The 11,909-nt window shown below is 37.7% G+C and overlaps 1 protein-coding gene across 1 annotated transcript in view; it reads left to right on the plus strand.

Moving 5' to 3' along the window:
- Srp72 (signal recognition particle 72) overlaps positions 1–6,565 on the plus strand; it is a 60,668-nt gene extending 54,103 nt beyond the window's left edge. The window contains exons 19-20 of the mRNA XM_071591704.1: positions 942–1,160; positions 6,219–6,565. Of these exons, the coding sequence (XP_071447805.1) occupies positions 942–1,160; positions 6,219–6,366 (367 nt within the window). The 3' untranslated portion in view covers positions 6,367–6,565. The remainder of the gene's footprint in view (positions 1–941; positions 1,161–6,218) is intronic.
- Positions 6,566–11,909: the final 5,344 nt, after the last annotated feature.

An 11,909-nucleotide genomic window follows, 5' to 3' on the forward strand; every position in this document is an offset into this window, starting at 1 on the left:
GTTTGCTGAAATAGGCCCCTGGGAATATGGATCCTTTTGTTTTGATAACTCAGGTTAGAGATGTTTTGCCAAAAGGTTAAGAACACCAGGAGACACCTTTCACCTCACATATGTTGCTAATCTTTACAAAAAAAGAATTTTTTTAATTGGTGCAGCAGTTGCATTTACATCCTCCCCACCACATGATTATGTGTATTCTCCAGCAAGGAAATGTTGCATAGATCTTGCCAAGATTTTTTTCACACCCAATTTTTCATGAAAAATTGAAAACACTGTACCTTGTGTTACTTGTATGTCTGTGGCCTCACTTGTTTCATGAATTGATTTGTCGATCACCCAAAACAATATCATGGATTTTGTGAATCTTTTTGGAGGAAGTTAGTTCCACGTGATTCCTGAACAATGTTCATCCTTTGTGAATTCACAGCCATTTTGAAACTCATCTACCTTATTGTTAAATTGTCACAAACTCAGGAGCAGATGGGCCATGAACTTCATCGGACTCGACTTTGATCTCTTTCGGTGTTAAACCCTTTAAAAAGAAATGTTAAGTCACCAGATGAAACTCATTTTTTCCACTCTGAATAAGCAAAAGTTTTTTTGCTTCAATTGACTATGAAAATGAAACCATGTGGATATAGCTGAAACTTTAAAAGCAGTGTGGTGAGAGATGAAGGTTACTAAAAGCAAACATTTCCCGATACTGCAATCATCATCTCTTGGTCTTTCTAAGGAATTGTTGAAGGTCCCTCGTATTTGCAGCAACCATCTTAAGCAAAGGGGGCTTATGGTTGATGAATTTTGTTAAGATTTTCCTGAAATTTAAGGATTCAACTTTTAGAAAAATCACAACAAATAATTTCGTCCGACAGTGTCGGTATTTTGAGGGTTGTGATGTGTCTGCACATTGTTGACTCTTGTGCAATATGTTGATGTTGCAGGACGCCTGGAGAAGAGCTGCTGTTGAAGGTGCAGCCAAAGAGGCCCCGGCGGAGGAAGGGCAAGCTCCCCAAGCACTATGACCCTGAGGCCACTCCAGATCCCGAGCGGTGGCTGCCTCGTCACGAGCGCTCGGGATTCCGCAAGAAGAAAGACCGAAGGACCAAGGATGTTGTCAAGGGCACGCAAGGGGCAGCTGCATCTGGAGCCAGTGACTTATAGTAAGTGTGTGTTGTGTGTAAGTGTATGTGCCTTCCCCCATCCTACATCTGGTGTTCAAGTGTCATGGCTAGTTTGAAATTGGAACTGTGGCACTTTCCCTAAGGTAAAGCTATGGCCTCGGGACTATACCAAGCCCAATAAATGATTCATTTGTTGCCAGTCCCTAGTTTGGAAACAGGGGCACTTCGCTTAGCCCCATGTCAGCCAGGCTAGGGATCGAGGACTTGGCCTGGCACTAATATAAGCATGGAGTATTGAAATGTAATGAAATAATTGACTTTGTAATTCCACACACTTTTCACACAAAGTGTGTGGAATTACAAAGTCAATTATTTCATTACATTTCAATATGTTATGCAAATTCCACAAAGTTACGCCTGAGACAACAAATTTTATAAGCATGGAGGTTGTGGGTAAGAAAATCATTGTGACCCCTACTAAAGGTTTGCATATTTAATAATACTTCACTTGAATTGTTACATTTTAAAATACTTTCTTTTCGTAGCAGTATGCAATTTGATATGTTTATCACCAAAAATAATGAGAACTACTTTCCCCAGCAGTATTTCCAAAGGCAGTTGGAATGGCTTACATTGCTATTATTGTTCTAAGCTCCTCTTAGTGCAGGGTAGTTGAGTGACTGGGCTAGCTGCCTGTGAGGAGTGGGAGATGCATTATGTGAAGTTTGCCCTCATGAAGAAGAAAGCGGAACCGTTTGGACAGGATTTAAAATTCTTTTTGGCCAGATCTGATTCTGAATTGTTTAGGTCGCACCAGTCCCCGAGCAAAGAGTTGTTTGTTTAAAATCAGAACTGTTTTAGGATATGATATACATCTTCTATCATAGAAGAGGAATCGGGTTGATCTTTCATATTTAGAAAAATAATGCCTATATTCACAAAATCATGAGGTAATCTGCTGATTGATGATAAAAACCAGTTAACAAATGATACAAGATAAGTTGGACAGATTTTCAATGGTCAATAATGGTACGCATAAAATCAAATGCAATTGATTCATTTATTGAAATATTGAGAAGCTGGTTAGAATCTGTCATATCCTCAAATATACCCATAATATGCATTGTTGGCTTTAGTAAAATTATTTTAAGAAATAGTATCCCTATCCCCAAGGGTTGAGGCAAGAGTTAAAGGGTTTTCATGGGCTCATGAGTAGCATTTATGATGATGAATCGGGTTGGTTTAGTTTCTCATCCCAAAAGAGGAAAAGGCAGAAATACATGAGGACTGCAGGTATCCCCCATCCAGATTATGTTCCTGAAAAACCTTGCAGTTGAAAAAAACTGTTGTTGGTAAAAAGCACTAAGTATATGGGAAGGGAAGGGGTTAGGTTTCATGAACGTAGTCATGCTAGAACAAATTATCTTATCATTACTTTTGCACAGTAATCTACATAAGTTAAGTTTGAGTAATTTACAGATAAATTAATGCAGCCATGCTCTCTCTCCCCTTCTGATAATGATTTAGCATTTGATACCTAGTAGCTGCATTGAAAATGATGTAGGAGGGAGGATCACCAATACAATAATTTTAGGAATGCATTTCGAAAGCAGAAGATTATGGTTGCATACCAGTATAAGCCACAGTAGAGTTTAAAAACTGTGAATATTTTTATAAGATGAACACTAAAGCCTTTTATAAAAAGGTCCCCAGTTCCAAACCGGGGTCTTACTAAAACCCACCAAAAAAATCCGGGGCTAGAATTACCTTTCACCAGGGGCATGTTCTGATTCTTGCATGTCAACATACACTTTGTTGCGGTCCCAATACCTTTTCTCTTACTACAAGTGCCGTCTCTTGGTTTTTCTTAGGAGTAATTGAATGATCCACGTAGTAAACAATGAGGAGATCTATTTTCAAATGGGGCTGAAGTATCTTTTTTTTATTCCCTTAGATGTGCAGGCTTAAATTATCTTGTATTGGAAGTTCTGTTGTAACGGCCATAAATTTTGGAAGAAAGCAATGATGCGAGGAGTGTCAAGAAAGTAACCTCTGTTAGACTATGGAAAAACCCTGAAATAGATAAGGAAAATTATTAACATCTCAAAACTACACATCTGCTATTTTTATACAGATTTGCAGTGCTCATCAAAGGGAAAGCATTTTAATATGCAACAATTTTGAAGTTCATAAATCATTCTTCTTAACTGGTATTTGCCTTGACTGTGATTCGCTTTGACAAGGATTCACCTTGCCTGAGTGATTTTTGCACTTTGAAATTGTTGCATTGCAATTTACATTAGTGGATGACTCTGTTAAAAGTTAGTCATGGCATCTCCCACAGTTTCTTTGAATTTATCGTTTTATTAGTTTGAGAATGGCATTAGTGTCAAGTGAAATCCATTTATACTGGAATTCCAAAGAGAGGGAGAGAAAAACTTCCAGACTGGCCTTTCATTGCCAGGCAAACTATGATGGTGTTGTGACACTATGACCTTCTGACCAACTTTATTACTGGATGCACATTAACTTGTCATATCTAGCAGCAAATTTTAGAGGGATTGAAACATGCTAAAATAGCAGAATTTTTTTTTAGGTTTTCCCATTTTTTTGGTTATGAGACATTATAAGGGAGAAGAAGCTTAAGAATATTAGGAGAGGACTTGCGTTCTCCATACTTCCCTGATCCAGCGTTCTTAATCCCTATTGATATTTTACAGACTGGTGCTGAAGAAAAATATCCCTAGACCAGCATGAAAGTGTGACAGGGCAGTGTTTTGGGTAAATGGCTCAACGTTGAAGTCAGTCTGGTGGACTTAGCCCCCACCAGCCCCCTGCCCCCCAGCCCCCTGTGCCCTTACTTGCCTTTCTCCATTTGGGATAGGGTCAATGCCCTCCACTCGCTGCTCTCCCTCCCTCAGCTTAGAGGGAGGAGGTGCGGCTGGAGGGATTTCTGGTCTTCCTCGCAATCAAGTTTGCAGTCCAGACAGTTTGAATTGAAGAAGACTATTACTATTATTATTATTATTACTTTTTATTTGCCCAGAGATCACAATACAAAAATACCAGGTGGGTGAAGTATGTACATGATATAAGGCACATCAATGAGGAGCGAAGACACAGGCTCAGTTAAGATACATAAAAGAATAGATGATCATAGTTACATAAGTGTTTGGTACAAACCCATGAACATCGGCTGTAACATGCACATACAATATCAAATTCAGAAAAATCATTGATCACAAACATGAATCAGACCATTACCATTGCTAGAAACTAAAAGTATGAACTTACTGGTCGGGAATATTGTTGAGATATTCATCAACCGAGTAAAACATATTGCGCTGTAGATATCTTTTTAATTTATGCCTGAATGCAGCAGTTCCCTGTGTATCCTTGATACTTTTGGGTAGTTTGTTAAATAATCTGATGCCCATTTCATTGGGTCCTAATTTCAATGCTTTAGTTCTTATATTCCCATAATGGAAGTCATTCCTGCCTCTGGTGTAATGATGATGATAGGCAGAGTTAAGAGAATAGTTGCCGATGTTATTTTTTATATATAGAATTAAAAACATAATGTAGATGCATGGGAGTGGTAGCAAATTTAATTCACGGAAAATAGGCCTTGATGGAGCATTGTGAGGTTTCCTGGCGATGATTCTAATAGCTTTCTTTTGCATTTTAAAGATGGTTTGAGAAATAGCAGCTGATCCCCATAATATTATACTGTAGGTTATATTTGAGTAAATTTCCCCATAGTACAGATTGAGTAGTACAGTTTTACTTGTAGTTTCATACAGGTGTCTTAATAAGTAGCAAGTTGAACTGAGCTTGTGTTGGAGGGCTTTTACATGAGTATCCCAAGAAATATTTGCACATAGAGAAATACCTAGAAATTTGCATTCTGTCACATGCTCAATTGATAGGTCATTGATTTTTACCAGCAGATCATCTGATATGTTCTTATTGCGTGTAAAGTTTACTATTTTACTTTTATTTACATTTAAGTCTAGAAGGTTGTCTGTACACCACTTGTTTATTGCAAGTGTGACAGACTTAGATTTATCCACAAGGCTGGGATATGTTTGTGTTGATGTTATTACATTAGTGTCGTCAGCGTACAACACTGGTATTATTCCATCATTATTTGGTAAGCAGTTAGGTAGGTCATTGATGTAAATCAGAAAGAGGAGTGGCCCAAGGGTTGAGCCTCGTGGAACACCTTTGTTAACTTGGTATGCTTCGGATGAATATTTTGACCTATCAACTGATAACACTACTTTCTGAGTGTGATTATGAATATAGGACTTCATCCAGTTTAGAGGAATTCCTCTAATTCCTATTCTATTGAGTTTAATTAGTAGTCTATTGTGGTTTACATTATCAAAAGCCTTTGACAAGTCAAAAAACATTCCAAGAGTTTTGCGTTTAGCATCTAATGAATTAAGTATGCTGTCAATTGCCTGACATATGGCAGTTGTGGTAGACCTTTCAGATCTAAATCCATGCTGAGAATTTGAAAGTAGGAAGTGTTTTTTGAGATAAGATGCTATTTGCATATACATGGCTTTTTCGAATATTTTAGCAAATGTATTTTGGACGGCTATTGGTCTGTACTGTGAGTGGTGAAGTTGGCCCTTGACACCATGTAATGTTCTCCCCATAAATTTGATTCCCATGGCTTAGCTGAGTACCTTTTGTGAATTTATTCTCCTCTGTGCCATATTTTCTTGCTCTCAGTAGTCAGGGTGACTCAGATGGGCTTGAGAAGATCTTGGGTGATGCACATGGACTTGGTGATGCACATGTTGTCTCTTGAGCATGTTCATCAAATGAAAGTGGGAATGTACTTTTCCACAGAATTTATTTGGTTTGGTGCAACCGTGATAAGACATCATCAGGTATGGTTTCAGGCTGTATCATGGTGAATAATGACCAAACCAAATAAATTCTGCGGAAAAGTACGTTCTCTCTTTCATTTGATGGATGTACAAAACTTCCACAAAGTGAAACTTCGGCCTTTTAAGGTTTATTGTGAGCATGTTGTTGCGCCTCTGTCTCTGAGGGTGTCGTCACTTTTCTCTCTCTCCCCAGTGACATCACCAAAATGCAGCCCACGGCTGCAGCGTTGTCTCCAAATGTGCGCCATGGGAGCCCTGGGGAGGTGGTAGGCCCTAGGCAGCAGCAGCGCAAGGGGCAGCAGCAACAGAAGAAAAAGAGGAAGGGTGGCGCCAAGTGGTGAGGGGTGCTGGAAGGGTTGTAGACCCCTTGCTTCCCCCCCCCCCACCCAATGCAACCAGGAAGAAGAAATCCAACTTGTGTATTTCATTGCTTGTCATTGTCTTTTTGTACCAGACCAATTGCAAGTATGTATCATTATTTTTGTCAGCTGAAATGCAAAGGCTGATTTCTGCAATAAATTCGGAGGTTTGAATTGGAAATGAGATGATTAGCGAGCTGCTGTGGTCTTCCTTACCTTTGATGCACTTGTTCCTTGGGTTGTCCTGAGTAAGAAGCCTGGAGAGCGCCAGTGTGGTAGGGATTGGGCTCTGTCAGATGCCAGAGATGGCATTTGGAGAGCTGCAGTTTGCCTACCCTCAATGCACATGATCAACCACCCTGAGAAGCAGAGCGATTTTGGTGGGCAGTTGTAATATCGTTACATTTAATGAGCATAAGAAATCCCTGATAGTAATGCTGCTATTTGGAGACAATTAGATAGCCACCCTGGAAATTTGTGGAATGAGTTATATGCTGTTGGTGGACATAAGTTTATATTACCTAATTCATTGTTTTGGGAATGAAAATATATATAAAACATAGCTTACTCGTGGAGGAATGTCATTTTTTTGGGATTTTCAAATGTTTGAATTTACATATGAAGTAATCCTGATCCACAAATACCATATTCATGCGTATATTAGCTGGCATTCCATTATAAGCCACCTTAATACTTGTAAAACCTTTTATATGTACATGCTAGCCTGCTTTGACTGACTTGCTCCAGGTGCAGCTGATAATACGATCTCATTACACTCTTTCTGGACACATTTTTCTCATTAGAAAGCATAGAAAGCATTTCATTTATTTTTCCTTCAGCAGCATCAATTACAATTATTCTTCACTTCCCTAGAAAAACTTGAATTAAAGTTATTCATTACTTATATATTCTATATCATAGATTTGAACACCAGTTGTGATTATGTGCAAAGGGATTTTTGTGCAGGTTATAATAATAATAATAATAATAATACATTTATTTGTCCGGAGATTTGTTGCATATTCATACATACACAAATATAGGACACGTCAAATATAATTTTCACAATTTCACAATAGAAGAGATACAATATATAAATATATATATATATACATACCAATACACTAGTATAATTACATATCAATTGTTTAAGCCGGAATTGATGCATTGCGACAATTCAAGGTATTCATTTACAGAATAGAACATATTATTTTTTAAAAGGTTAAACAGCTTTTTCTTGAAAACAGGTACTTTTGTTTCATATTTGATTTCATGGGGAAGTTTATTGAATAACCTTAAGCCCATTGCTTTGGGCCCATGGGCAGTATTGTATGTCCTGACAAATGGTTGGTGCAGGTCATTGCAGGTCCTTGTGTAGTGACTATGGTAATTGTGGTTGGACTTGTAATGGGAAATATTACCCTTTGCATGTAAGATGACATTAAATATATATATATGCTAGGTACTGGTAATAAACCAAGTCTTTTGAAGAGAGGTTTACATGGTGCATCGCAAGGAGCATTGCTCATAATGCGTATAATCCTCTTTTGGATTTTGAAGATTATGCCCGCATGGGGAGAGGAACCCCAGAAGAGGATACTGAAAGTAACACGAGAATAAAATTCACCATAGTAAATGGATAGAAGGACCTCTAAATTTACAGAATACCTAATATTTCTAATAAGGAAGCATAGGGAGCTTAACTTGCTGCGTAATTTGAAAATATGTTCCTCCCAAGACATGTTTTTCTGCAGGATTACTCCCAGGAATTGGGTACTGGAATTTTGGGGAATGCTCACACCTTCTACATCTACTGAGATTGCAGATGAAACTTTCTTTTTATTAGTAAAATAAATCAGGCTGGACTTATTTAAATTGGGTTTTAGAAAGTTATGAAGACACCATGCATTGAAAATCTGAGCTACTTCGGCTGCTCTTTCTGTCAAGCTGTCTACTGAGGAGGCTGATACAATGATATTTGTATCATCAGCATACAGTATTGGGTCTATCCCCTTAATGAGCTTAAGATTGTCTGGGAGATCATTGATATAGATTAAAAATAAAATAGGACCAAGTACAGAACCCTGGGGAACACCCAGTGTTACTTCTCTACCAGGGGAAACAAATTTGGAGCCATTTCTTGAGAGCTCAACATACTGATGCCGTTCACTTAGATAAGATTCAATCCATTTGTAGGGCGTGCCTCTTATACCATAGCATTTCAGTTTATATAGGAGTAACTGATGATTGACGAAGTCAAAAGCTTTACTGAAATGAAAAATAATCCTAGAGTTTCAGTTCTATTATCCAATCCTGAAAGTATTTGATTCACCATGTGATGTGTGGCTGTTGTAGTGGACCTTGTTTTCCTAAATCCATGTTGAGATGTGGATAATAGCTTATATGTCTCAAGATATGATACAAGACGTTGATAAAAAACTATTTCAAATATTTTCCCCAGCTGGTTTAACAGGGATATTGGTCTATAAGAATTCATTGCCATTTTGCAACCTTTCCCTTTGTTTATTGGCACAATTTTTGCTGGTTAGCCGGACTAAACACTCTCTCTTGGAATCAACATACCTGTAAATATATTCTATTTATTTTTGATCTAAAAAGTTAATTTTTTTCTTTCATAACAATTTCATTGCCTCTAAAAAACTATCTTGATTTTTTTTAAATCATGTTGAGAGAATTAAACACACGCTCTCATACAAAAATATTCGATCATACTTTATATATTTGGTTGTAAATAAATAAGATTAAGTGATGATAATCATGGTTATTTCATTAATGGCATTTACATGCTTGGCTTCTTTGAGAGGATTGAGAATATATAAGTTTTACCATTAGTCATTCATGACAATGTAAGATTGACTTGCTTAGTAATTAAGCTAGACATTTTATTTTTGCAGTTAATAGTAGCAACATTTATGCAATGCCTGCCAAATAGTCACTCACACTTTTGCGTGTCATGAACTTATTTTTCCATAGTTCTCACATATTACCCCCTTTTTTGAAATAGAAACCAACCCTGATTAGACATAATATTCCAACCAAATTCATCCCCCATAAATGTTTCAAATTAGTCCATAAAAACTGCCACTCCCATGTTCCCCTGAACCCTCATTAGTTAATTGGGAATGTTGTCCACTCCCATGACCTGATTTTATTTAATTACTCTTAATGCCCTTGCCATCAAGTACACATGGACCTAACCTATCTTCATCTATGTCACATTCTCTTTCTATGTCTAAGCTAGTGTCTTCATCATATATTTCCTCTGTTCAATCTTTCTATCTCTCTTGAATCTTCAATAGTTTAATTATTGTTTCCAGACTGACTGATTGTGGGTTGTTCAATAAGCCTTAGGAAAAAATAAGAAATAAATTGATTTGTGTATTTTTTTATTTTTCAACATAATCTCCCTTATCTTGATACACTTTTCCCATTGTTTCTGCAACTTTTTTAAGCCATCCAAGAAGTAGGATTTTGAAAGGTCCTCCAAATGGGCATGTGTGTTGGTGATGACCTTGTTCAACATGAACCTATAGGGGATTCCACAAAATTCTGAATCTGATTCCAAACAGACACCTGTGAAGCACTAGCCAGATGCTTGTAAATGAAAATGCTATTGGAGCCATGGCAATTTAGATAGGAGCTGGATCTTAAGTAGGCTATTTCAAAGGGTAGTGACATAGTATGGAGTGGCTGACTTGGGATGGGAATGATGAGGAAGGAACTCTGCTGTGAGTCATTGAGTCAGCCCATATACTATCTGGGAAGGTGTAGCCTTAATGTCCTACTTCAATGTAGCTCATAAGCCTAGAAGTGCACCTATGAGGATGGTCTGTCCATCCTTGTCTGCCAAGATACTTGATTGCTGCCTTAACTTGGAGGTGAAGGCACTTCACCCATTCATTCACTGTTAGGTGGTAGGTTGTGCGCCGAGGTGAGTGAGTGCCAAAACAGAAAATCCATTCCTGAAAAAATACCTTTGTGATATTCTCAGCTGTAATGCCTGTAAGTGGAAGTGCTCCAGGCCATTGGCCTAAGTGGTCCACACAGGTCAGCAGCAAAAACTATGGCTGCTGGGAAGTGGTCTAACTAAATCAATATGGATATGGCTGAATTTGACATCAGTCAAGAGGAAGTCATTAACAGGTGATGATTCATGTCAACTCACCTTTTTTCTCTGGCAATCAATGGCTTCCTTGCGGATGGCCAAACAAACTGCTCTGACACCAACATATCTATATATATTCCTGATCCATCCCTGCTCATAGAACACAATGCACGCTAATAAAATAACATTAGCATACGAACACACAAGTAGTAATAGTGAAATAATGTAGCTTAATGGGGAATGGAATAATAGAGGACACCTTCTTTCTTAGCCAGGATAAAAGGAAAACTAGTTTAGATGGCTACATCAGTGAAGGATTGCAATTAAAATTTATAATCCCAACAGATGTGTATTAATACTATGAGGCAGCAGTTGGAACGAAGCCCTAACTCTCCTTTTCTTTGCCAACTGCCTCAACTCTTGGCAGCATATAAAAACTGGTATTCGTGCAAAACATTCCTGTGGCCATTACTGTCTGTTCCCATCAGAATTACTCATAAATGGATTTAAATTAAAATTCTTAAGTCAAAGACTGCCTTTTCAATTGATGTCAGCAGAGAGCAGCAGCTGGAAAAGATTTTTCTATCACAGCGTTATTAGCAGAATGACCTGGACTTAAGTTTAGACAAAAGGCAGTATGTTAGTGACAGACAAAATGTTCCTGACAATTGAATCATAGAAAAAGTGTGGTTTAGTTGCTCAAGTCTGTCCCTGTTCTGGAGGGGTTGTTTAAATAAATAACATCAGTATTGTTAATATAACAAATTAAACAACTGTTCTACCACCTCTTTCCTGTTAAAAGACTCGCAGGATGTTTTGCAGTGTTGGAAATAGAAGGAAATTGCAATTCAAAAAGTATCACAATGTTTACTAGCATGGTCAGCAGAGACATTCGAGGAGTAGTGAAGTTGTCTCTCAGATTGATGTAATGATGAAAATAATAAGCAATAGCCGGGGTGTGAGACATTTCCTTGCATAAGTAGTGGGTAATTTTGCCCTGGAAATATTACTACAAATATGATGAAACAAAATTTGTCTTCCTGTAAGATATAATAAAATGCATATTTGCAAGTTAAGCATTAACTCTTTGTGTTGGTAGATTATAACATCACGCATGGGGATCTGTGAGGATAATTCAAAGAGGTGAAGAAAATGAAACAATAAAAGATAGCATGTCGCACACCCATCCTAACTAGGCTATATCAATGATTATTTCTTAACCATCCAATCCCTCAGCTGCAAAAACAATAATTTGAAGGCAGATGAAGGTAACTCATTTGTCCTAAATAAAACAAATTATTGACTGAATGTCCAGGAACCTCTGGTTCATGGATGGATGACTTCCCATGTTAACTTCGTGGAATACTCCCTAGAAAGTTTTTTAGTCTCAGAATTTAAT

Source organism: Hetaerina americana, unplaced genomic scaffold (assembly GCF_022747635.1).
Source record: "Hetaerina americana unplaced genomic scaffold, ioHetAmer1.1.p SCAF_5, whole genome shotgun sequence".
In the NCBI taxonomy this organism is placed as follows: domain Eukaryota; kingdom Metazoa; phylum Arthropoda; class Insecta; order Odonata; family Calopterygidae; genus Hetaerina; species Hetaerina americana.